The sequence below is a fragment of the Neurospora crassa genome, linkage group III, assembly GCF_000182925.2.
Source record: "Neurospora crassa OR74A linkage group III, whole genome shotgun sequence".
Lineage (NCBI taxonomy): Eukaryota > Fungi > Ascomycota > Sordariomycetes > Sordariales > Sordariaceae > Neurospora > Neurospora crassa.
Genome location: NC_026503.1, coordinates 958,346 through 983,757, shown reverse-complemented (window position 1 = coordinate 983,757; position 25,412 = coordinate 958,346). Strand labels below are relative to the sequence as shown.

General features: G+C 45.0%; 7 protein-coding genes and 1 non-coding gene across 8 annotated transcripts; 1 reads left to right on the top strand and 7 right to left on the bottom strand.

Annotated features, from left to right (window-relative positions):
- Positions 1 to 370: 370 nt before the first annotated feature.
- NCU07821 (dimethylaniline monooxygenase) lies at positions 371 to 2,139 on the bottom strand (the record flags this gene model as incomplete). The annotated part of the gene is made up of 1 exon (XM_957849.2): positions 371 to 2,139. Exon 1 carries the CDS (start codon positions 2,030 to 2,032, stop codon positions 371 to 373), a length of 1,662 nt encoding a protein of 553 aa, XP_962942.1. The 5' UTR covers positions 2,033 to 2,139.
- A 727-nt stretch (positions 2,140 to 2,866) lies between these two features.
- NCU07820 (pantothenate transporter) lies at positions 2,867 to 4,562 on the bottom strand (the record flags this gene model as incomplete). Its single annotated transcript, XM_957848.2, has 2 exons — positions 2,867 to 4,116; positions 4,183 to 4,562. The coding sequence occupies 2 exons, from the start codon at positions 4,560 to 4,562 to the stop codon at positions 2,994 to 2,996; spliced, it is 1,503 nt and encodes a 500-aa protein (XP_962941.1). The 3' UTR covers positions 2,867 to 2,993.
- Positions 4,563 to 5,587: 1,025 nt separating this feature from the next.
- NCU07819 (alpha-ketoglutarate-dependent taurine dioxygenase) lies at positions 5,588 to 7,030 on the top strand. The gene is made up of 2 exons (XM_957847.2): positions 5,588 to 6,703; positions 6,766 to 7,030. The coding sequence occupies exons 1-2, from the start codon at positions 5,718 to 5,720 to the stop codon at positions 6,935 to 6,937; spliced, it is 1,158 nt and encodes a 385-aa protein (XP_962940.2). The 5' UTR covers positions 5,588 to 5,717; the 3' UTR covers positions 6,938 to 7,030.
- A 58-nt stretch (positions 7,031 to 7,088) lies between these two features.
- On the bottom strand, positions 7,089 to 8,397 carry NCU07818 (hypothetical protein; the record flags this gene model as incomplete). Its single annotated transcript, XM_957846.1, has 2 exons — positions 7,089 to 7,898; positions 8,077 to 8,397. The coding sequence occupies 2 exons, from the start codon at positions 8,395 to 8,397 to the stop codon at positions 7,089 to 7,091; spliced, it is 1,131 nt and encodes a 376-aa protein (XP_962939.1).
- Positions 8,398 to 9,380: 983 nt separating this feature from the next.
- ncw-3 (non-anchored cell wall protein-3) lies at positions 9,381 to 11,278 on the bottom strand. Its single transcript, XM_957845.3, has 2 exons — positions 10,444 to 11,278; positions 9,381 to 10,378 (listed from the first exon to the last, which is right to left on the bottom strand). The coding sequence occupies exons 1-2, from the start codon at positions 10,594 to 10,596 to the stop codon at positions 9,731 to 9,733; spliced, it is 801 nt and encodes a 266-aa protein (XP_962938.3). The 5' UTR covers positions 10,597 to 11,278; the 3' UTR covers positions 9,381 to 9,730.
- Positions 11,279 to 12,941: 1,663 nt separating this feature from the next.
- NCU07816 (magnesium and cobalt transporter CorA) lies at positions 12,942 to 15,860 on the bottom strand. Its single transcript, XM_957844.3, has 4 exons — positions 14,997 to 15,860; positions 14,631 to 14,937; positions 13,499 to 14,572; positions 12,942 to 13,438 (listed from the first exon to the last, which is right to left on the bottom strand). Exons 1-4 carry the CDS (start codon positions 15,415 to 15,417, stop codon positions 13,288 to 13,290), a joined length of 1,953 nt encoding a protein of 650 aa, XP_962937.3. The 5' UTR covers positions 15,418 to 15,860; the 3' UTR covers positions 12,942 to 13,287.
- A 66-nt stretch (positions 15,861 to 15,926) lies between these two features.
- Positions 15,927 to 16,016, bottom strand: NCU15220. Its single transcript has one exon. It is a non-coding gene; the product is annotated as a tRNA-Pro (tRNA).
- Positions 16,017 to 16,411: 395 nt separating this feature from the next.
- On the bottom strand, positions 16,412 to 18,307 carry NCU07815 (hypothetical protein). The gene is made up of 2 exons (XM_957843.2): positions 16,975 to 18,307; positions 16,412 to 16,841 (listed from the first exon to the last, which is right to left on the bottom strand). Exons 1-2 carry the CDS (start codon positions 17,908 to 17,910, stop codon positions 16,608 to 16,610), a joined length of 1,170 nt encoding a protein of 389 aa, XP_962936.1. The 5' UTR covers positions 17,911 to 18,307; the 3' UTR covers positions 16,412 to 16,607.
- Between the last annotated feature and the right edge of the window lie 7,105 nt (positions 18,308 to 25,412).

The window sequence follows — 25,412 nt, the reverse complement described above, 5'->3', positions numbered from 1 at the left end:
GTTATGTGCACGGTCCACATGGGGGAATCCGAGAAGGTCGTTGAATTTCTTTTTATTTCTTTCATCTTTTTTGTTTCTTTCACAATTTTGGGTTTCTTTTCATTCTTTTCCAACCACATTCTCGAAGCCGCATACATAATCGTCATCATTCTCATCGACTCACTGAAAAGCACCTCCCAACAAGCGGCCGACATGGCGTCATTCCCCCATATCGAGCATCTTTCATCACGGATACATCGAACCAACCAGGACATGGTGTACACTGAATCAGTGGCTGCACAAGAGACAAAAACAAAGATATTCCCATCGTCTAGTTGACAGTGAAATAAACCAGCGATGGACCCCAACAGCGAACATTACTTTCAAGCCGTTATTCCTGCAATTCCCCATCATTCTTGGCAACTTCCGGGTACAGGCCCCTTAACCTGCTTTTCAACACTTGATATTCGTTCAAAAATTCCTCCGAATGAACCGGCATGGGCTCGCCGCCCGTTTCCTTTACGTAGCCGTTTACCCATTCCGCGAGATCTCTGACATACGCGATCTCATGCCCAGGTGTTACCAAGGAATGGAAGAAACGTCCCCGCCCCTTTTCCTCCACACGCTTCTCATATTCTCTTCGCATGTCTTCTTGCGTCGGCAGTTTTGCCCTACCAGCGAACACCCTCGCCAACGCCTGGGCCTGGAAGTCGAAAAGTGAAAAGGTCGCGACGTGGTAGGGAACACCAATGAACGCCAGCGTCGGGTCGTTGATGTAAAAGATATCCTGATGGAGGTTATGCGTCATAATGCCGTCCGATGTCACAACCAGCTCGTTGTCAGGATCGGCATCAACAGCCGTGTCGGAGTGCAACTGCGGGAGAAAGGGGTAGGACACAATGTATCCAGTGGCTAATACTATTTGATGAATATCTTGTAGGATTGTTCCGTCCGTGAGAACAACAGACCCGGGTATCGGCTGATTATTCCCGAGTGTCGGCTCTTCCCCTTCAATCTTTGCCTCTAGAGGGACAAACTTCTCCACTGACGCTACTCGGACGGCGTTTGGAGGCAGTACACTCGCCGGAAGGTCAAAGCGTCCGTTGCGAGTGCTCTGGTACGTTTTATGAGACACCTCGCCGAGTTCTTTACAGACGTCTGTAGCGGACACGCCGGCTCCAATCACGAGCACGTTCTGGTTCCGGTACTTCTCAGGATTCCGGTACCTCTTCGAGTGAATAACCCTATCGGGAAAAGAGTCCTTCCACGTTTTCAAGCCTTCGATTTGCGGAATACGCGGCATATTGTAATGCCCCGAAGCGACGACAACCAGATTAAAATCCCTGACTTTCTCTGTGAACCGAGCGCTAAGGGTCCCGTCTTCAATTTCCAGCGCGAGGGTAGTGATCCTCCATTTCGAACCGTCGCTTGTCTTTCTGACATCCTCAACTCGAGTGTGGAACTCCGTCACTGCATCCAATCCGGATCTTTTGGCTAGAGACCGGATGTATTGGAGAGCAGCGGAATGGCTGACCGATGCCGGACTCCCCTCGGGCCAATTCCCTAACGTAGTTCCCATCAGTGGTGTTGGGACATTGGTCTTTAGACCGACATAACATGGGCTCGGTGGCGCGAATCGTACTTCAAGATTCGACAACTTCGCGTCCCCACCGTCAAAAACGGCACCTGGGGGGATGTGCTGCTGATCTCCGATGGACGGTGGACGGTAAATATACGGGGGGTCTTCCGGTGGGCGTTCGTCGAACTTCCATACACCGCCGGCGCCGTTGGACCGTTCAAAGACGGTCACGGAGAGTCCATATTTGAGAAGATGAGCAGCAGCACAGACTCCGCTGATGCCTGAGCCTATCACCGCCACCGACTTGTGCTTCCCAAATCGAGATTCTGCATTTGGTGAACCGGATTGGAAGTCGGTATCCACGATGAGAGGCATAGCTTGGGGTATTTGACGTCCAAGATGGGTCGGTCGGTCGGTCTGTAGGGACAGATGGGGAACACAGGCATGAGGGAATCCCGCTGTTGCGGCGGACATGATATTGATGTTAAAGGCAAGACGATGTGATGGCCAACAGGGAGAATGATGTCAAGTCGTAGACTGCTTTATTGGATACCTAAGGACATTATCTACGCGACAACCCCCGAAGTGTTTATTGTCATTATATCTCCTTAACACCATCGAGGTATCCCGCGGCCGAATGTGTTCCTCCGTGCCGTCAAGTCGTCTCATTCAGTAAGGATTGACAGAGCACGCCATCTTTGATCTGATTGCGTATCAATAGGCGACAGATGGTTATCACAAATAAAAGCCGACATTGGTACATCTGACTAGTGACCCCCGCACGACGACAACCTTACACCATATCCCCTTGGATGACGAGATACCATTTCAGCTGCACGTCAGTCAACATTACAATCCGCCTCACTCGTTGACAAAAGTTCAACACCGAGACGACCAGGATTCTCGCGTACAGTCCAGTACTGGTGTGTTTGTTACCTCAAAACCTCAGGTCAACTTTCTCATGCGTTTGAATATCCAACAAATGTGTGATCTAGGTACCCTTGGAAATGGTGTTCAGTAGGTCACATCAAATTTTGTCAATGGCTTTATGATCCGTACTCAGCCATTTTAGCTTTTCCTTGTAAGCTTTGGGACTATTCGGGATACATTTCGCCCAGTGCACACTACCAGAAGTACCTAGTGCACCAGGCTGACAAACAAACCAGCATCGGAACGTACCTCTACCTGACTACGCAAGGGAGATATTCTGGAGCAACTACCTCTAGACGTCTTCAGTTCGTCTAGCACACTCAGTTTTTGAAGCTTGCGCGGCAACATCCCGTTATCAACGCCTAACTATCATCGGTTCAAGTTCTTTAGTTTTGTTCATGCGTTACGGGAAACTCGGGGTGCCATCGGGATAGCAACATATTCGTTTCTACCTGCCCGTATATACCTGTACACAGTCTCTTACTATCAGCCGCTATCGGCCACTTCAAGCATTTGGCTCTTCGGCAAGCAGCTTTCTTGCTCGTTCCTTGTGATGTAAAAACCTGACCAAGACCGCAGTGAGTATCATTGCCACGGCAATAAAAATAGAGGTCATATACCCCTTGTGGTACACCGGCGCCTCCACTTGTTGCCAAATCAGCAAGGGCAGCCACGCCTGAATGACATAGGCCATCTCGTTCATGGTGCCCGTCACCAGCGCTCTTTCCTCGTTGTCGTCGCCGCAGATTTCATGCGCCCAAGCAAACGTCAGTCCACTGATACCTCCGCCGAAGCCCGCCAGAAAAAAGCAGGCCCATTTCCAACCGTCGGGGATGTTCCAGGCTGCTAGACTGGAGTAGATCACAATGTTCACCAGACCCGAAAAGACAATGGGCGGCCATCTAGCACCGCGGAACACAGTATCAGACGTCCAGGCGTAGATGAGCGTCGTGATCACAGTGATGGCGGCCGTGATTGTCGGATTAGTGTTCACTTCGGTGATAGGGTGTCCCTTCGACTTGAGCCACAGCTGGAAAGCTGGCTGGCCGGAGGCTCCGTTACCATTGTTGAAGAAGATGTAAAGTGCAGTGAGGAGGTAGATGTGCCAGCTGGAGAAGATCTTTTTGAATTTGGCCTTGGTGTATGGCGCTCTAGGAGCACGACCTTCGAGACGCATACGCTCCTTGGCCAAGGTAATCTCGTCCGCAGAGAAGTACCACGCTTTGGTGATCTCGGGCAGGTCTGGCATGAGGAAGAAGCCTGAGATGGCGATGGGCAGGGAGATGACCGTGTCAATGATGAACAGCCACTGCCAGCCTTTGAATCCTCCGACGCCGGCTAGTTTCTTGTGGACTGCCGCCATAAGATACCCGGAGAACATGGTGCCTATGGCGCCACTGGCATGGAAGACGCAAGATCGCTTGGCCAGTTCATCTTTGCGGTACCATGAGCCGATAATGTATTGCATGCCCGGGTAGAATACACTTTCGGCGAGACCGATGAAGAAACGCAAGACGTAGACTTGAGTTGTGGTCTTGCATTTGGCGAGCAAAATGGTCAGAATAGCCCATACAACTTCGCAAGCCGGGATCCAGATAGACGGCCGGATACGAGTCAACAAGATGTTGCTATGAGATGATTAGCATTGCTGGGGAGTAAGCGGAGAAAACGTCATCGGGGGAATCGATACTCACCTTGGAATCTCGCCAATGACATATCCAACCGTCCAGCAAGTCTGCATATAGTTCAACTCATTGCCAAACAGCTTCAAATCTTCCTTCATTCCGGACACGAAGGCATTTGTGATGTTGACTTGGTCAAGATACTTGATGAAGTATCCGAGGGAGGCCAGAGTCAGAATCACCGCGTCAAGCTTGAAGAGGAAGCGCCTTTCTTGAGGAGACTTGTCCAATGTATCCCAGACGTAAGAACGCCAACTTCTCTTGGGTTGTTCTTGCACCAGTTCTGTTGTTTGTGAGTCTGAGGTGTACTCGTGACGGGAGCTTTTGAGGGAACTAGATGGGCCCCGAAGATCGCCCTCGGTAACGACGCCAGAATCTGTGCTTTTCGACATGATGTTTGAAGGACAATGCTGGTGTTGTCATAAAACCGACGAGTACGACTCCAAGGGACTTGATCGTTTGGGGCTCTTTTGTGTCCATATTGACAATCATGAGTGGCAGCCATCGCCATTGAGTCTAAGAAAGACGCCATGAGCTCCAATGTCGCCATGGCCGGTCCATCACTTACTCTGCGTGGGGGTGAAGTCAAGTCTAGACTCAAATTTGATTACTGTAATGCTTGACCCACGGATATTTTGAATGGTCGACCCAATGATGTTGGGAGTGATACAGGCCAATACAAGTTTGCTAGCTAGCTTGGTACCTACTCCTGGTATACTGGATAATGTCCGTCCCGAATTGTCCTAAACCTCACAAGGATGAGTCGAGTGGCTACCTCTAAGGACGGATCGAAAAGGCATCTACAAGCTTCCTCTTAAGGTTTCAGAACTTCGGAAATACATATTCGAGGTAAAACACTCTTTAACCGTGAAGCTAAATGAATGTCTTGAGCTAACAACCAAGCCTGTGTTGAAGTGTAATTGTTGGTGGTGCAATAGTTCAAGTGCAGCAAAGCACACAATCCACCCCAGCGGATGGCGCAAGATGACATAAAAAGAGGGCACCAACCATCTGGGCATAACAAACATCCCAAACGCTTCTTATCATCTATGCAGTGAATCCGCTGATTGGACATCAGTTCATACTCTTTGTTCGTTGCAACACATTGTAATGTCGCTTTCCCAACTGGTGTACCTGAGGCTTCAAAAAGACATCACTCTGGAGGTAACCCCTCACAGCAACCGCGGCCGTAGCTCCAATCCCGCAATTACACAGACAGATTTGACCATAGATAAGGGCAAAGGTCAGAATTGTAATCAAGTTGCTGTGCTTGATCATCATACCTCTAGCGGCGCGATACTCGTTCCGGTTCAACAACCACAATGGAATGACCTCTGGAAGAAAAGTTATACGGTGGCTAATGGAATGACTCTGGACTCTTGGCCTTCTCGAGACATATAAACGTGCACTTTATCCACCGAGAGAAGGGGGAAAAAAAACTGTACCTCAAAACAAAGTCGACACTTGACTTGCCAAGGCACTTACACTTACCACTTGTCACAATATATATCAAGCAAGCTATAACATTTACCAAGTCCATCCACAACATGGCGCCCGCACCAATTCTTGATTCCATCGTTGACACGATTGAGCCCAGGAAGGAGACCCTCCCTCTTCCGGAGCCAGCACGTCAACGTCTCCTCAAAGCTGGAATCGACCTCTCCAAGGGGTACCCATACCGCCCATCTGTGCCTCTTTACCTTCAGGACGTTTACAAGATTCGCGACGAGGAGCGGCTTTACCAGGACGCAGGTGCTCGAGCTGACAAATCAAAGAAGAACCTCTTCTCAGCAGCAACCAAGGTGGCCGACTTGACCACACACATCGGAACCGAGATCGAGGGTCTTCAGCTCAAGGACCTCACCCCCCAGCAGCGCGATGAGTTAGCCCTCCTTATTGCCGAGCGGAGCGTCGTCTTCTTCCGTAACCAGGACCTTACTCCCCAGCAACAAAAGGAGCTGGGCGAGTGGTTCGGCGAGGTCGAAGTTCATCCTCAGACTCCCCAAGTCCCTGGTGTCCCAGGCGTGACCGTTATTTGGCCAGACCTCTTCACCCTGGAGAGACCGGCCAACTTCCGTCGTCCTGGCGGTGCCTCAAACTGGCACAGCGATCTCGTTCATGAACGCCAACCGGCGGGTATCACCCACCTACACAATGATACGGTACCTCCTACTGGCGGAGACACGCTATGGGCGTCTGGTTACAGCGCTTATGAGAAGCTTTCGCCTGAATTTCGCAAGATCATCGATGGCAAGTATGCCGTGTACCGCTCTGCACACCCATATCTCGATCGGCAGGACCCCAATGCAGGACCCAAGTACATCGAGCGCACGCATCCGCTTGTGCGAGTTCATCCGGCCACTGGATGGAAAGCATTGTGGGTGAATCGATCAATGACGGTGCGGATTGTGGGGCTCGATAAGGCCGAGAGCGATGTGATTCTGAACTACTTGTATGATGTCTACGAGAAGAACGTCGACATACAAGTGCGCTTCAAGTGGACACCGGGGACGAGTGCGTTGTGGGACAATAGGTCAGTAATTTCTTGATGTTGAGCGTGAGGTATGGTAACTTACCGCGAGTAAAACGTCCCAGAATTACCATCCACAACGCCAGCTGGGACTATGGTGGCAGGCACCCCCGTCACGGAACCCGAGTGACGTCTTTGGCTGAGGTCCCTTACTACGATCCAAACGCCCCAACACGGCGCCAAGCGCTGGGGCTGCTGGATGATCAAGAAAGGAGTGACTTGGGATTGACTGAGTAAGTAGGTTAGAGTCGCCGGTGAGTACTTGGAAAGTCCATATTCAGCTCAATGTGAAAGTGTTTCTCCCTGAAAAAGAGCAAGTTTAGACCTCCCCCTTCAATCTTCTGGTAATTGAGGTGTGATATTGGAATGTGAATGATGTACATTCTCTTCAACATAACAACCTAGCCTCAACCAGGCTATCCATCCTCATTCGTGGCTTCCCTACCATGTCGGTGATCTCGAGCCTGCCATCGGCGCTCGCAAACAGCTCCTTCCACCGGTCGAAAGATCTTTCTTTAGCGTTGAACATCGATAGCATAGTCAAATCAAGTGCCCTGGTCACTGCGTCCTGCGCCTTTGGCACCGAATTTGGCTCGGGCAAAACAATATCGCAGTTGACGATCCTACTTTCCGGCCCCATAGATTCGGCAATCGGTTTCAAGATTCGCTGGCAGTACAAGTCAGGCCAATTGTGAACAATGTTCCTCATGAAGTAAACGGCGGCTCGTCTGGCTGGCTCTGGTTGGGGGTCAAAGAAATTATGCGACACAAACTCAACTCTATCCTTTACTCCCTTACTCTCCATCAATTCCTCGGCCGCGCCTCTCAAATGTTCAAAGTCCTGCACCTGAAACCGCAGATGAGGATGTGCCTGCGCAAGAGCAGCAGAGATATGTCCGATGCCACCGCCAACATCAACGACGAGCGCTCTGTTCGGTAGTGTCTCCCAGGGGTAGGCTCGCGCAATGCTTTCGGCCGAGTCGGCGGAGCTACCACCGGAAAAGGCATCAACAAATTGTCCAAATTTGACCATGTTTTCGGGGTATCTCTCTTTGTACCCGAAGAAAGTGTCTCCGAATTCCAGCGAGAAAGCTGTGTTCTGTGGCTCAGGGGAGTCGGGGTACCGCTTGACCATGTCGACGAGCTTGGATACGGCAGGGAGCATCTCGGCATGGCGGAGCCAGATGCAGGCGCGCATCTTCTAGTCAGTAGCGAGTGGCTTGGACCAGGCTGAATGGGCGACCAGACCTGGTTCAGGTTCGGCGAGCGAAGTAGAAGTTTGCTATGGCCATACGCAGAAAGCGTGGAAGAAGAGCTTCGCTTAAGCCGGTCTTGGAGGCAAGGTGATGGAAAGTGATGGTTCCTTGAAGCGGGACGTTCTGTGGAATCTCGAAATGACACAGGACTTGCATTGCGCCGAGGAGATAGATCTCGTTGAGACAGAAGTGCTTTGTAGTTTCAACTGGCCCGACGGCGAGGGCGTGGAGGGTTCTAGTGGCTTCAATGAGAGCAGTGCGTGCCCGTGAGACTTCTTCATTGTCCTCGCAGATTGGCTGCCGGGGGCCATCGGCGGAAAAAGATGGCCATGGTAGTCGCCTGGATTCGATATGCGAAGATAGGAGAGTCGCACTGGACGAGATCTCATCTGCGAGCGTAGTGAGAAGTGAAGCAGAGGTGTCGGCCGGGATGTCAGACATTGCGACCATTGTATTGAGATTCTACGAATGGAGAGTTGCAAGTTATATGATGAACATGCTCGAGATGTCTAGGTATGGACATCATGGCTTCTTGGGAATGGAATTAGTACGCGTGTATAGAGAGTGACGAGAACAAGAGCGTGTGACTTCTACAGCAGTTGGAAGAACAGCAACCTGCAAGCAAATGTATGGCCTAGTTGTGATGTACTTGGTGGAAGAGGATGATGGCCTGGAAATGGCAGCCTAGTATTGACATGCTTCGGCGATTCACGTCGGCGGGGTTTCACATGGTGCGTTGGCTTGAAATGCCCCTGGAGGGAGTCGGTTGGTGACGCTGCCTAGGTACCTGTCCATACCCACAGCAATGTGCCTATCTAGTAAATGCAGCCCGCTCTAGCAGGTCCCGTCATTTCCCACGCGTGCATTTACTGGGTCCTTGCACCTGGGCTATTTATGAGTGTTCTTCTTGTACCAAAAAAAGAAAAAAATCCAGATGGAGGCACACAAATCTCTGGCAATAAATGGTTCGCTACCTCTACATTTACACTATAAGTGACTAGCATTTACAAGGCGCATTGCTTTACACGTGTACTATAACACTACGTACCTATTTATACATACTGTAGGTAGATTAGCGGGGGCTCGTGAGTCCCGCGGGCTGTAGGGCTGTTAGCGCCTTCTCCAGGTTTCGGGTGGGCCCTTGCCCTGGGTACATACGTATGTACACTATAGGTAACTGGACGGGCATTTAGCATCTTCCCCGCCGTCGGGCGCAGTCTTTTCACAATTGTTAGGTTGGTTTCACTTCTTGACTCTTTTCTTCCTTGCCGTCCCTCTGCCTTAATTTTTGACATGGCGGCCCGGCCTCGAGAGTTGCGACATCTACCCTTCACCAATGGCAGGATCCTGCCCCACCGAGGCTTGGCCCCTACTTTGGCTTGATTTCCAGTGTCTCAATCTGATACAAGACAGTATAGGAGATATGTGGCGGTGAGAGGAGAGGAAGAAATTAGTTGTCTCAACTCCTTCGCGTCTATACTGTAAGTCCAAGAGCCATTCGTTGCGAGACTATCAAAACATTCGAACCGTCACTAATGTTCCGTCCTCTCATCGACAGTTCCGAGACAGTAGCGAGCTCGGTGTACGTATGTATGCTACTATATGCCGACCACCACGCGTCGTGTCCGTAATCACTAACTCCACGAGTAACATTACACGAACACAATCGTAGATCTCGTGGTACAGAATGACGTATTATTACAACTATCTACACGGCCCCTCCGTTGCTCAATCAGCGTTCTTCCCCTATAGGACGGCATTCGGGAATCTACACTCAGGTATACTGCCAAGCACCAACAGTTCCGGACGGGAGAGGGTTGATCTTGAGATTGACAGGAGTGCAGGCGGTCAAGCTAGCCGCGTTCGTTTCGTTTCTTCCCACCAGGTTCCACGCAGTGCCGCCACCGCCAGAGGCCTGAGGAGGGCAAGCAACCCAGCCCCAGCCATTACCGTTCAGATTGACGAAGCCACCACCCTCGTACGCACCGAAGCCCTGGGTTAGGCTGCCCGCAGGAATGTAGGCCGAGTGAGCTTGGGTGTAGTGCATGTTCCAGTCCGGTCCAAGATAGGCTAGCTGTCCGCCGGGAACCATGGTGTCCATGGAGAGGCCACCGTTGCCGGCGAAAAAAGCCGTGATGTTGCCAGGAGGACACGCGGCACCAACCACCTCGACGGGGCAGTAGGTGCTAGTGTTGCCTGCAAGGCTCAAGTGCTGACCGCTGGCAGTCACAGGCTTGCCGTCGATAGGCAAAGTCGGGTTCGACACGCTGAGGGTGAAGGGTGTCCCAGTGTGAGCGGGCAGCAAGCTCAGGACGTTGTTCTCGCACTTGTACATGAACTTGCTATAGCACGCTCCGTTGCAGAAGGAGAGGGGCTCGCCAGCCGTGATGGGGCAGAGGAACTGATCGCTCCAGCAGACGTACTATCACATACGTGTTAGTCATATGGCTTCCTCCGGCAGCACCCGTGTCTCGACATCAGACATACCTGAGCAGGATCGTACTGTGACTGTCCACAGCTACTCAAGGCGTTTACGGCGCTGTCGCCGAAGGCAAGAAGAGCCGCGCTGAGGAGAGTGAGTTTCATCATGGCTAAGATCGATGAGTGAGATTCTGGTGATGATTTCGGTTCTACCACCATCGGACACAAAGCAGAGGGCAGCGACCCGACATTTATATCACTAGGCGGTTAACCTGTCTTGCTGGTGTCACTGCAGGATCGTCAAGATCCTCACCTAGCACCTCAGCCGAGGGCCCATCTTCACAGCAGCGTGCCCAATGGGTAAAGTCTTTTAGTGGAATGTCTCGTATCGTATTCCGTGGCACCGCTTGGCTGATAGACTAACGTTGGTAGCAGCGATCTCAGGTAACCTTTCCGAGGCCTTGGTCAGCCTCTTTTCTCCATAACCAAGCGCATGATTGGACCACCCAGCACATGTTTCTCCGCGCTGACATCGATCAGCATCGGCCCATGTGGTTAATGTCGTGGTTGTGCAGTTCTCCATCCCGAACAGGCCGATTCTGCACGATTCCACTGGAGGCCCTTGCAGGGTCGACCACACCAGCTTATCCGATCATCAGTGACCCAATAAATGGGAAATCCGGTTATGGTCGCCTGTGGCGACAGATACAGTCTGTTAGTGTGGTTCTTGCAACGGAGGTCTGCAAAATTCACAGAAAAACGGCTTGACAACACCAGTAATAGCTGACAGTTGAATGAAGTTGGTATATGCGCGTCCAAGAATATCTAGTTGATACGAGCTCCTTCTATTGAATTTGGTGGAATGGTGGTTGAGTTGCGTAGAGTGCGTCTTGAAAACCTGCGCTAACTGACGCACTAGGGGTTAACTGTACAGCGCCGCCGGTATGCGCCGCCTTTGATGGAACCTGAGTAATCCAAGCACCAATATTTACACCACAGTACCTCACTACACTAGCCGAGTCCTCGTATTCACCAGAGTCAGGTGGTCGGCTGAAGCGCTAGTGTAGTGTAGAGAGCATGGGAATAGCCTGGGGGATGATTAAGCTTCATGATAAGGCCGAATTTCCCTCAGCTTCTCGATCCGGCACCGCACTTCCGTAAGCCTAGACAATCATTTCTACGTATTGTCGTCATGGATAGCCAATCGTCGGAGTTACCCATTCTTCACATTTCACGCTGGGAGATAGAGACCATCAGCCCATTGTAACGTTGATACCGTCATATAGAATGAGGTCAAGAAGTCATGACTCGCACTACGTCAGAAAGTATATCTCAGCTTGGAGGTGGGGACGTAACAATCTTCCTATCCGTGAAGGCCCTAACCCCGGCCGTGCCATCGAACAGACCATAGCCACTGCTTCCACCAGTCCCTTTTGGGGCAGAGTTGCCTCGACATACACGGCAGGCCCGTTGATCTGACAAGCACCTGCCCGAACTGCCTCGCAATGTCCAATGCTCTGATAAACTCCCTCAAGCCAACGCTTGCACAAAGCAAAAACTCACTATCGTGGGTCAGCGCAGCTGCTTCCTCATCGGGTTCGAATTTGAGGAGGATCATGACGAAAACCAAACGACTCTGATTCCGTCTTCATGGGGCCTCAGAATGATCTTGTTGGGACCCGTGATTTTAAGGTCACCCGCAAGCAGCTTCGTGCCGCCGCCATGAACCGCTGACTTGACCAGGTCAATGACACGTCTTGCTGGTGCCGGCTTTAAAGGCTGGACTCAAATGGCTTCAACACGATTGTGTTCCCGCAAATGACAGAACGGGCCACCGCTTTTGCCGTGGAAATGACCTATTGATACTTATCAGCGCTTGAAAATAATCACAAGCTTGGGGCAAGCTCCACATTAGTTAGGTACTGGGGCGTTCCAAGGAGCTGTTCCAAACACGACCCCGACCAGCCGTCTCTCATGAATGCCGTCGTCCAAGGCCGATCCGTCTGGATGATTTCGTCTCGTATCTGAGCGGCCCGACCGGCAATTTCCCTCAGTGTCCCGGCGATGGAGTGATTGTTGATTTTAACTCGTCAACCTGGCGCGCGCCGAGGTCTCCTGGGATACTATTTCACTGCTATACTAGCAGTGTAAGTACAACTCGAGTATGTCGGCAGCCTCCAGAAGACCGTCGTTGAGCAGTAGGACCTGTCTTCGACCGTGACCGGTATACCTCGTAGGCAGTTTTGATGGCAAGACTGTAGTCATCGACAGAGGCTAATGCGCAAATGTATATGTGCTGACCCGTCATCGGGTTGTTGATAGGGAAGGTGGCGCCGTCCGGGCTCAGTTGGGACAGTCTATTGATGTAGTATGTATATCAGCTGTAGTTATTCCATGAATTTGGCAGGCCAGGGCTAGGTATGTTCATTAGTCTCGGTCGTCTGTAAATTGACTCACGTTGCTTGTTCTTTTTACAACTCAGTGAGTAACTGTCTAATTGAGTTGTCTAAAAGTTGCAAACACGACGAATCCGGCTGGGAAATCCGGTACCACAACAAGGGTAAAGCGCTTTAAGGCTTGAGTGTCGAACAGGGCCGAATGCTTCATATGGGTATCTGCCTGCAAGAAGAGCTCCCAGCGTAGCACTTGTGACGCCGTCTAAATAACTTCATCGGCTTTAAAAGTATTACGCCCCACACAGTTTTCGAGGTCCAGTCAGTACGTACATCCATAAGAACTTACGCAGAAATACAAGGTCATAAACTGGAGGCGATAAGCTTCCCAATGATGCCGAACTCAGAACAGGTAACCCGCTGTTCTACGCAGCGTATATCAATACAATGTGACCAGGGACAGTAAGATCTCAGCTACCTGACTGACGACCTTGAACGGAGAGCTAGCTCTACACATCTACACCTGCTTCTTTCCTCGACGCCTCTTCCGCGCCCTTTTCAACTGCCCGATACGGAGCTGTTGCACCCACGATCTGCAGTAATCGTGTATGGCCTGTGCCAGTAGTAGGAGCCCAGTGGCCAACACCACAGGGACCGCAATTTTCCAGCTACAGTTTCGAGATTAGCAGAGAAGTGACTAACAGAGGCATGTAGGGAGGGTTACTCACAAGTAGTCAATCGAGTGATTTGGCCCGGGAAAGTGTTCAAAGTTTTGACCAAAGTACCCGGTAAGGAACGTCAGGGGAAGGAAGATGATGGTGACTATCGTAAGTTGCTTCATCGACTCATTTTGGTTTGCCGATATCGTGTTGAAGATGAGATCAATCATGCCCTCAGCCGAGCCCTTCAGCTGGGTCAATGTATCAGTGATCAAGAGGCAGTGATCAAGAACATCTCCAAGATAGATGTAAGTTGTCGGTGTGATGATGACGCCATGACTCGGGTCTTGGAGATTTCTGGTTGCTGCTTCTTGTGACATATTTGTTTTGTGGTCGCGTAGAGCGCTTATGAGAGTAATCACTGGGTTTATAAAGCTCAGCATCTTGTTCATCTCAGTGACGAGAATGTAAAGGCTTTTGGTGTGCTTGATATTGGGTTTGGTAAGCACGTCGAGCTCGAGATCGCCAATAACTTCGGTATAGCACGTCGTCACTGGCATCGCTAGGTCAATGATGGCGTCAATGATAGCCTGGCAAACCATTGAAGCGTCGCAAGACTGCCGGATGATGGTATCCTTGGTTTGGAGACGGCGAATGATGGGAGCCTCGACGTCTTGAGCCGAACACTCGAAGAAACTGATAATAGTGTTATCTTGAGTAACGAACATAGCTACCTGTTCGCAGGCAACGGCAAGATCCCTAGACATTAAGGCTGAGTGTTGTTCCATGTAATGAGTGCGTGGCTCATCCCATCTCGAGTGGTATGTCTGTAGTGTCCGAAGCCCGTGAAGATTTAAATTGCGGATGGAGCTTGGTGAGGAGCCGGTCTGGCCGCGAGGACTAGGTGGTAGATTGGGATTCCCACTCCCGAGCTTCCGGTCCAGGAAAACATTTCTTGCGCGGGTGTAATATTCTTTCAGGCGGCTATAGAGGTTAGGACCGCCATCGCCACCCAACTCACCATTTCTCCCATTGTTCGCTTTATCGCAATCAACATATTTTGATTCGCTTTCTTGTGCATCTAAGTTCTGTATGCGAACAAGTTTCTGGAGAGTCAAGACAATAAAAACATGAGTTGGGAACCTAAATTCGTCGTCAGATCATGACCGAGTTGATGAAGGGTCCGCACGCATATACACACCATTCAGCTTTGGTTCTGTTGCGCGTGTTTAAAAGATCTTCGACAGCAAGTCGATGCAGGTTCTTGTGCCGACCCAGTAGCTGGATGACATCCCAGCTCAGACCATTGACGCTGATCCAGCGGCATTTGATCCATTCCGGCGGGGGCAGGCTTATAAATGAAGCGAGCGTTTCGTTATTGCGCCTATATGTCGCAAGGCAATCGTGTGAGAAATCGACCACGGTAATATCACATGGTACACTAAGAATAGGCATCGAGGCATGTCCTCCATCAGCCTTCCTCGGATCCAGCCCTGGTTCTGCGCCAGCTACATAGAATTACAATTAGCATGCGACTTGGGAAGCCGGGTGTAGGATATCAGCGTACGGTGCCAGCCAGGCCCACCAACATCAAAGTCCTGGAAGTCGTCAACGGTCTTGAAAATACCAGAGCGAACAGTCGAACGACGGCGGACGTTGGGAAGATCCGCGGTAGATACGGTGGACGGAATGTCCATGCGGACCGGGTTAGTGCCCATTGGGTTGTCAAATGGATAGTATACGTGAGGCCTCGACCATTGGTCGTCACTTAATCTACCACCCTCCCCATCTCCAACCGCTCCTTCCAGGGTCATGGACGGTGCTGGCCGTGTTTCTAGTGCAGCGAAGTCACGGGCGTTGTGATATTTTCCCACATCCGGGATTGCCTCGTTGTTTTCAGCAACAAAATCGCGACTGCGACTGCGATCGCGACCGGCGTAGTTTTGCACCCCGAGGTTATCAACATGACTGGGCGACCTGGATCCCATTGTGCTCCGATAATTTCCAAGAGACAAAGCGTCCTATCGCGCTTTCGACCGAAACGTTATCGGGTGCAGGGTAGCTGACATGCCGCTGATGGAGAGTACCCACGGTTCGCGAGGAAGGGATGAAAAGAGAGACAAATGAACAGGGGAGTAGCTTGGGAAGGAAGATGCTATTTGTGATAGAGAGCTCGAAATCCTTGCATATGCGAGACCTATTGGACCCAACGATGCAGTGATCTACTCGATATCTTTTTAGTTGTTTGTATAGGTCAAGCTGTTGCATTGAATCCAAGGAAGTAGCAGATCATCCAACGTCGCGTGGGTTTTTCTTGGCAGTTAGCTCACGAAGAGACGAACCAAGCCATGGAAGCGAAGACATAGTCAATGAATGCTATACAACTCATAAATATCAGAGCAACCGGCATACACAGCGAGACGAAAAGGACAGATGGAAGATGTATGAAAAATGCTACAAGGAAAAGGAACAAAAAGAGCACATCGGAAAAAATGATGGGGCCACCCGGGGATTGAACCCGGGACCTCTCGCAAGAATGCTCAGGATTGAACCCTAAGCGAGAATCATACCACTAGACCAGCGGCCCTGATTGGTTATTAGAATTATGCTTCGCAAAAAAAACCTATATTCTGGAGGAGTGATTCTTTGCTCGTCGGAGCAGCTGTAATCGCACCTTATTCCACTCCACAAACCTCCTCCATCCATAAACTCATCTCAATATCTGCAGGTCTAAACTAGGCATTATTTCTTGTTCCTAAACTTTGCTATAGGTAGTGGATTGGGTTGTCCCTAGATACACTACTATTTGTTGTAATTTTGCCCAACTATACTAGAAGTTTTCATCACTTTAGAGCCTGTGACCAAGTTCACTCCAGTCATCTACAACTGAAGACCGCATTAATGCAGCTAACGCAGTGTCGGTCGACAGAGTCCAGTAGCAGTCAACAAAGTAAGACCAGAGCGCGTGCAAAAAGACGCAAATCGAATTATCAAAGCCGTAGCCGATTTGAATATCAAAAACCCTACCTAGGTACGCGAACATCTATTGGGTATGTTAGGTACTCTCCAGCTGAGAAATCACGTCTCTAACACAACTACCTCTATGCATCTTCTCCCATGCCTTGAGTCTGTACTTTCGCTTATGGAACATCTTTCAATACTCTTATTCTTATCTCCCCTACTCCGGCTTTTGACCGTACACCACCTTCCACCTTACATATCCGTGTATGCTCATATCTTTCAATTCTCTGCGCGCATAAGCAGCAAATACCGCGATTTGCTCCTGTGTCCATCCCAATACATTTGCGAACATATACTGCATGACACCTTCAACATCAGACGAGATCGCCGCGTAATAATAGAGACCAATTTCCTTTTGCTTCGGGTCTTTTGGCCAGGGCGAGGTAGGCATCTATAACACCCAAATTAGCCTTCAACTTCCGCGTGCCAGTGCAACTGCTCTTAGGCACAGTGGTGAGGGGCTTATTTCACCGACAAGCTTGTTGGGCCCCGCCGTCATGAATGGGGATCAAATATGACCATACCTTGAAATTCTTTACTTTGACGTTTATAAAGCCGGCATCCCTCATCGCCCTCTCCATCAGGCCATTGTCAGCCATCGCCATGATTTTCCCGATTTTTCTGCCCGCCGCATCGAATAATTTACCCCACTGACCCCATGCAGACTCGGGGAGAACACTGCCATCGTCAGACTTGATCATTGTCGAAAGATCAGAATGCTCGAGCCAGCCGCCAGGCTTGCAGCACCGGTACGCCTCTTTGTAGACTTCTGTCAAATCTCCAAAAGCCCCGTTCAAAAACTGCATATGGATGAAATCGAAATGGTTTTCCCTGAAAGCCCACTCTTTGGTAGCGTCATTGATTTCGAACTGGAGATTGGGGGGAACCCAGCTAGGCTGGACAGGCGAAATGTCGGTACCGATCACATTGCAGTTGTTGTATTCGTCCGCAAAGTCGATAGCCCATATTCCTGAGCCTGTACCGATATCAACTACATTCCTAAGGTTGCTCTCTATGAGCGGTGCCTGATGTAGTTTGCCACCAAACATCAGATCGCAGGCGTGGTAGATAATATCGAGGGCTTCAATGTGTTTGGGATCGTTAGGACCCCAGTATTCCCCGTCGGTTACGGAGTCGCTGTGGTAAGTTCGGCCATTGATAGTACGGTAGTTCAGGATGCTTGAAGAAATCGAAGCAGTTGAACTGTCGATATCGCTTCCCAAGGCTGAGTCTGTATCCTCATTTTTGCCGGGCCTCGGAAGGCCTTGCTGAAGCCAATGTTCGCCAGAAAGGACACCAATCGGTTCGGTTGCCGGAGCTTCGGCGGCAGATGTCGGCAACTTTGCCCTTCCAGCAGAATATGATGCCCCAGGAGATGCGGGACCAGGGGTTGATATCTTCGCTTTAGTCACGCTTGGAGTTTCAAGTGCCGGCGACTGGGGCTCCACGGGAGTACTCATGGCTGGAAGCTTTTATCTCCCAAGTCCAGTGGATGTAGGTACGTGTTAGATCGAACAAGAGGAGAAAAGATACCTGGAGTGTCAGGCAAGGACGCGGGGACGTGGCTGCTTGAACACCAACTCTTACGCGGCCGGGAATGCTCAAACGAAACAGAGTCCCGTCCCAACCACGCCAACCAGATGCTTCGGTGTCCTTAAGCCTAGCTAGGAATCGGTTACGCTAATGTTACGAAAAGCGTGTTCGAGTCGCCCGGAAATGAGTCCGGAAATAGGCTTTCAGAAGAGCTTCTTATGTGGAATAGTATAACCCATTTGGAACCAAATTTGGATGGTAAATTCCGACGTTCAAGCTATTACTGAATTTATTGTCAAGATCGATTCCGGAGGCCCAATTTTCAAAGGGACTCTGTCGGCTTGTAGTGTCACTTTTCTCTTATGTGCAGTGTTGCTACTACAGCGGAAATATAGGGAGAGTGTCAAGGCTTGAGAGGGGGTTGCAAGGGTAGTTCCAAATCTTAGAGCAGATAACTGGCCTAGCCTTGTTGTGAGATCTAGCACTGTTGGTTGAGGGAGGCCCCTGATTGGTCGGATTTAGGTGCAAAATGATGAAAGCTAAAGACCTCTATAGTAGCCTTCTGTAATAGCTACTACAAGGGGTTTCCTTTCTTCTTTTTTTTTTTTTTTTTTTTTTTTTTTTTTTTTTTTTTCTTTTTTTTTGCCTACTTGGGGGTGGGCAGGGGCTCGGATGAAGGTATTCACACTTTCACTTCGGCGAGACTTCTCGCGCGACGGAAAACAAGCTGCCTCCGATTGGAATTGAACTAGCAACCACAAGAAAAAGAGCAACGATAGAAACCATTGAGCCACTGGCCCAAATAATTAATGGAGCTGTTCGTTATTGCCTTTAATATAGGGAAATAAGAAGGTGGAAGAGGAGGGGGGGGGGGGGGGGGGGGGGGGGGGGTAAAAAGGAAAGAACGGAGTAGTTCAGCCAATAAGAGCCCTTCCTTAAACAATAGTGCTAGGGAGCCAACAGTGCTAGATTTCACAACAAGGCTTGTGAAGATTGCAAGCGTTGAACCCCCCCAACAAGGCTTGATGCGCTGGTGATTTTCCCGCTATGGTACTTAGCTGTCTTTACCCCATGTTAGCCAACCTTGTGTAGAACGCTTATCAGAAGTTAACCTCCCCACACCTCCTAGAAAGTTACCCGCACCCACTTTTGCAGCCTAACAGCTGACATGTAAACTATGGCCTTTATATAGTCTAAAAAATGATGATTTTCCTTATTTTAAAGTAGGTTGACCTAGTAAATGTCATGGGGCTAGCGCCCGGGTTATAGACTCTAGTCTCTAGGACCAGAGCTACTGTTAGGTAGTTATAATAGCGTAGAGCGCGCAGGTATAATAAAAACCTCTCAACGCTAGTAGATCAGTATTTTGAATAGACTTTTCCTCCTTTATAGAACCTTAATCACGCTATACAATTAGTACCTATATTAACCGTACTATCCCTATTATATTAGGTTCCATTACTTAGAGAATGGTAAATCAAAATATACCGCTACTATAGTAGCAACTGTTATGGGGCTAGCGCCCGGGTCCTGGACTCTGGTCCTTAAGACTAGAGCTACTGTTAGTTATAGTGGTGTAGAGGGCGCAGCCCCAATAAAAATCTTCTAACGCCGGTAGATCCGCATTTTGAATGAATTTCCCCTTTTGTATAGAACTTTAATTAAGTTATATTATCAATACCCGTATTAACCGTACTATCCCTATTCTAGAGTTAACCTGCCGACACACACTAAAAACTTATAGGCACGCACCCCCACTAGAAAACTAGGGCGGTTCAGCTAATAACACCTAATATTATAAATCCCGTTTTTACCTACAAAATTTCGTCTTTCCAATATACGCAATATCGCTATACCTTAGCTATTTCTTTTTACTCTTTTTTATACAACTATTTACACTAGTACTTTATACTACATTATACTATATTATACGTAATTATACTATACCTATTTATCTTATTTATATTAATTATATTTACTAATTTTATATATATTTAATAATAATCTTATACCCTATTCTATATAACTATAGAGTTATTGAAACGCCTATTCCTTTACAGATTCGTTGTCGGGCCCAAAAATCGTGGCAGAAATCCACACTAGAGGTCGTAGTACTAGAGGCCCACTTTAAAGCGAGGAAGGAGCGGCGGTTCTATTTATAGCGGTCTAAATACTATTAATTGCGGAGCCTTCTATCCTAAAGAGGAAATTTGGATATCGAGCTTAACTCAAGGCCCGTACTTTCAATTACAAAAAGCCACTTTTTCCTTTGTAATTGGAATTGCTCCTCGACCGTTGTATGTATTAAAGCGTATAGGGTACCAAAATAACGAGAAAAATAAGACAGTCATTTTAATACTAGTCACATTTTGATATATACTCTAATTATTAAAAAGAAGGTAAAAAAAGATAAAAAGAAGAATTTTAGTTGCAATAGCGCTTTTTACCCTAGAATCTTGAGAGGGGGTTAGGGTTAGGGTTTAGAATTGAAAATTTGGAAAAAGAAAAAAAAGAAAAAAAAGAAATTTTTTTTTCAAAATTTTGTATTCGAGTTTTTTTTCCTTTTTTTTTCTGTTAGCCTTTTAATAATATAAATAAAAGAAAAGGTATTTCTTTTTAATAATTTAAGTTAATCGCTCAATAAACTTAATAGCTTAATAGTTATTATATTACTTTAATATTAGCGAAGTTTAAGGTTCAATCCAATTTAGAATTACGTTTTTACTTTATTTTAGAATATAAAGAATTTAAAAATAATAATTTAAAGTAGTTATAAATTAAAATACATAAAATAGTTTAAGTAGGAATTCTTTAATTATTATTTTAATAAAAAGGAAGTTTTTAAAATACTTTTTTTTTATTAGTAAAGAGAAGTAAATCCTTAAGTTTTAATAAAAATAATTTTTATAATAATAGTCTTATTCCCTATACTATAACTATAGCGCCTTATTGGCATGGGGTCCTTCTCCAGTTCTTTAGAGGGGAAAACCGTACGGTGTTAAGTACCGCCGGATGAAAACCCCTAGCTCCATTTCGGTTGTAATTCTCTATACCGCTCCTACTTTACTTACAATTATAATAGTTTTTACCCACCGCCATAGCGAACTAATCTCGTCTCTCCTACTACTATATTATCCTAATATTAAAATAATAAAAATAATAGGAATAAGATTAGATTAGGCGTACCGCTTCTTTTACTACCTTCTTTCTATTTTACTCCTTACTACTCCTTCCTCTACCCTCTTCCCGCTTCTCTATCCTATCTCTTCATTTATTACTTTACTTCTCTACCTCCTTATTCTGTTTATAAACACCTCTTCCCCGTTATTTATTTTATTACCCTATAGATCTACCTCTATTTATAATAGTATAAGGACCCCTTTTCCTATTTATATAATCCTTTATATAGCGCCCCTTCCTAATCCTTCTTCTCCTTCTTCCCTATTTCGCCTTTTAATAAAATAATTTCCTCCGGCTATTATTACCCTAACCCGATTAATTTAACCTTCGACGTAGAGGGTCCTTCCCTTAATATATCCCCGGGCCTTATATCCCCTATAGTTGTACTTTTAGAGTTTATATTTTTTATTTATACCCTTCGTAACTTCTTTAATAGTCGTCCTCCCCCAAACTAATATAGTTTCCTTCTTCGTCCTCCTCAATCCTTATATTAATTTAATTAGTATTATTTGTAAAATTCTTTACTTTTACTATACTCTAAATTTCGCCTCCGTCCTTCGTAGTAATAAATTTAATTCCCCTAATAATTTTTATAAAACTATTACTAAAAAGGTTTACTTTATTTCGGCGATTAGTAAATTTCTTATTTTCTATATTTCTTTTTCTTTATTACTATTTAACTTTTATTTTAATCAGTAGTACTTAGAATGCTACTTATTCCTATACCTATAAAATATATATATTAAATATTCCTATAGGCCTATATAATACCTATAATATTATTTAGGTAATAACCGTTATTATAGTATTAGGTAATTAAAATAGGTTTAAATATAATTTAAATACCTTTATTTATATTATTAATAATTTCGTTTATTGTATATATACGCATTTAGAGCGGAACGAATTGCCTACTAACTATAAGTATTTTCCTTATACTATTAGTTATAGTATTATTGATTTTTAGTAAAAAGGTTATTATAAATTAATTATAAAAGATATTTATTACAGTTGTATCCCTTTTTTTCCTAGCGGTAATACTATAAACCCGGTTCGGATTACGTCTAATTCTAGTAGTAGTACTATTACTCCTACGTATATTATATCCGGCGGTAGTAATTTCGCTACTTTTATTTATATAATTTCCAATCTTAATAATAGTAATTCTATTCCTAGTAGTCCTATAATTATTAATATTCCCGGCCGCCCCCTTATAAATAATGATTGAATTTAATAGCGTTATAAGGTTATTACAAATTAAATTTATATAATAAAACTATTCGAATAATTTTTTAAGTGCAATTAAACGTTTGTTAAATAGTATTTTTCGGTTTTTATTATAATTACAATTTAAATAGCTCCTATAATTAATATAATTATCTCTTCCTTATTCCTATCCTTTTATTCTAATATTATTAATATTTTATATTCTTCTTAGGAGTATTTTACAATTTCTTTGCACTACTCCTCCTCTAATTTAATTATTAAATAATATTCTTTTAACTTCTCTAATTTTAACGCTTATAATAGAATTCTTTCGGCTTTAATTCCATTGTTTAGGAATTTTTAGAATTCCTCCTTTATTAATAATTGAGCTTTTGGGTTATTCTAGAAGTTAGTATCTATATTAAAGTAATTTAGGATAATATAAGCGAAGGTTTCCTTTTCGAATTTATAAATATAGATAGGGGTTAAGATATTTAATATCTTCATCTTATAGAGGAAAGTTTAAAAGCTAATAATTTCTATTTTAATTTAAATAAGGAGGGAGTTCTTCGTTTTAGTTAGTAGGTACGGTTCTTCTTTATTTTCTCCTAATTTTTAGTATTTTCCTTTTTTCTTCTTTATACTAATTATATATCGCTAGATAGCCTCTTTATTAAATTTAAGGGTAAGGTCGGCGATAGTAAATTTATATTATTACTTTAATTTTACTACCGCCGCCGTTAGGTAGTAGTTGTAGTACGATACTTATTTCTAATTTATTGTATTTTTTAATTATTTCTCCCGGTTAGCGGCTATTAGTTTTAGGATTTATAATAATTAATTAATTAATAGTCTTATTCCTTATGCTATAACTATAGCGCCTTATTGGTATAGGGTCCTTCTCCAGTTTTCTGGAGGGGAAAACCGTACGGTATTAAGCACTACCGGATAAAAACCCCCCAGCTCTATTTCGGTCGTAGTTCTCTACGCCGCTCTTACTTTGCTTATAGCTATAACGGTTTTTACCTACCGCTATAACGAATTGATTTCGTTTCTCCTACCGCTATATTATTTTAATATTAAAATAATAAGGATAATAGGAATAGGACTAGATTAGGTGTATTACTTCCTTTATTACCTTTCTATTTTATTCCCTACTGTTCCTTCTTCCGCCTTCTTCCTATTTCCCCGTCCTATCTCTCTATTTATTACTCTACTTCTCCACTTCCTTACTCTATTTATAAATACTTCTTCCTTATTATTTATTTTATTACCCTACGGATTTATATTTATTTATAACAGTATAAGGACCCCCTTCCCCTATTTATATAATCCCCTACGCAGCGCCCTTTCTTAGTCCTTCTTCTCCTTCCTCCCTATTGTACCTTCTAATAAAATAGCTTCCTCCGGCTATTATTACCCTAGCTTAATCGATTTAACTTCCAATATAGAGGGTCCCTCCCTTAGTATGTCCTTAGGCCCTACGTCCTTTATAGTTGTACTTTTAGAATTTGTATTCCTTATTTGTATTTTTTATAATTTTTTTAGTAGTTATTTTCCTCTAAATTAGTACGGCTTCTTTCTTTATTTTCTTCGGCTTTTATACTAATTTAATTAGTATTATTCGTAAGATTCTTTACCTTTACTATACTTTAGATTTTATTTCCGTCCTATACAGCGATAAGCTTGGCTCTTTTAATATTTTTTATAAGGTTGTTACTAAGAAGATTTGTTTTATTTCGGCGATTAGTAAGTTTCTTATTCTTTATATTTCCTTTCTTTTATTATTATTTAATTTCTATTTTAGCTGGCGGTGCCTAGAACGTTACTTACTCCTATATTTATAAGATATATATATTGGATGTTTTTATAGGTTTATATAACGTTTGTAATACTATTTAGGCGGTAATTATTATTATAGTATTAGGTAGTTAGAATAGGTTTGAATTTAATTTAGATACCTTCATTCGTATTGCTAATAATTTTATTTATTATATATATATTCGTTTGGAATATAATAAGTTACTTATTAATTATAAGTATTTTTCCTATACTATTAGTTATAGTATTACCGATTTTTAGTAGAAGGGTTATTGTAAATTGATTGTAAGAGATGTTCGTTATAGTTATATCTTTTTTTTTCCTAGCGGTAGTACTATAAATTTGGTTTGGATTACGTTCGGCTTTAATAGTAGCGCTATTACTCTTATATATATTATGTTTAGTGGTAGTAGTTTTGCTATTTTTATTTGTATAGTTTTTGGTTTTGGTGGAGGTAGTTTTATTCTTAGTAGCTTTATAGTTATTAACCCTCCTAGCTACCCCTTTATAAACGATAATTAGGTTTAGTAGTATTATAAGGTTATTATAAATTAAGTTCGTATAATGGAGTTGCTCGAATAATTTTTTAAATATAATTAAACGTTCGTTAAATAGTATTTTTCGGTTTTTATTATAGCTACAGTTTAGATAGTTTTTGTAATTAGTATAATCGTCTCTTTCCTGCTTTTATCCTTTTATTTTAGTATTATTAATATTTTATATTTTTTTTAGGAGTACTTTACAATTTTTTTATATTGTTCCTCTTTTAATTCGATTATTAAATAGTATTTTTTTAATTTCTTTAACTTTAATATTTACAATAGAATTCTTTCGGCTTTAGTTTTATTATTTAGGAATTTTTAGAGTTCTTTTTTTGTTAGTAGTTAGGCTTTTAAGTTGTTTTAGAAGTTAGTATTTGCGTTAAAGTAATTTAGAATAATATAGGCGAAGGTTTTTTTTTTGAGTTTGTAGGTGTAGATGGGGGTTAGGACGTTCGGTATTTTCTTTTTATAGAGGAAGGCCTAGAGGTTAATAATTTCTATTTTAGTTTGGATAAGGAGGGAGTTCTTTATTTTAGTTAGTAGGTATAATTCTTCTTTATTTTTTCTTAGTTTTTAGCGTTTTTTTTTCTTCTTTTTTATATTAATTATATATTATTGGATAGCTTCTTTATTAAATTTAAGGGTAAGGTCGGCGATAGTAAATTTGTACCGTCGTTCTG

Bases quoted from the DNA above. Each gene is read 5' to 3' on its own strand.
- NCU07816 (XM_957844.3), bottom strand. From the start codon at position 15,417: ATGGGATCCAGGTCGCCCAGTCATGTTGATAACCTCGGGGTGCAAAAC. The intron at 14,573-14,630 runs GTGTGTATATGC...CGACGAATTTAG, and splicing joins AACAGAACCAAAGCTGAATG to GTTCCCAACTCATGTTTTTA. The intron at 13,439-13,498 runs GTGAGTAACCCT...TCGAAACTGTAG, and splicing joins AATCACTCGATTGACTACTT to CTGGAAAATTGCGGTCCCTG.
- NCU07819 (XM_957847.2), top strand. From the start codon at position 5,718: ATGGCGCCCGCACCAATTCTTGATTCCATCGTTGACACGATTGAGCCC. The intron at 6,704-6,765 runs GTCAGTAATTTC...AAAACGTCCCAG, and splicing joins AGTGCGTTGTGGGACAATAG to AATTACCATCCACAACGCCA.
- ncw-3 (XM_957845.3), bottom strand. From the start codon at position 10,596: ATGGTGGTAGAACCGAAATCATCACCAGAATCTCACTCATCGATCTTA. The intron at 10,379-10,443 runs GTATGTCTGATG...CGTATGTGATAG, and splicing joins CACAGTACGATCCTGCTCAG to TACGTCTGCTGGAGCGATCA.
- NCU07815 (XM_957843.2), bottom strand. From the start codon at position 17,910: ATGAGTACTCCCGTGGAGCCCCAGTCGCCGGCACTTGAAACTCCAAGC. The intron at 16,842-16,974 runs GTATGGTCATAT...TGGGTGTTATAG, and splicing joins TCAAAGTAAAGAATTTCAAG to ATGCCTACCTCGCCCTGGCC.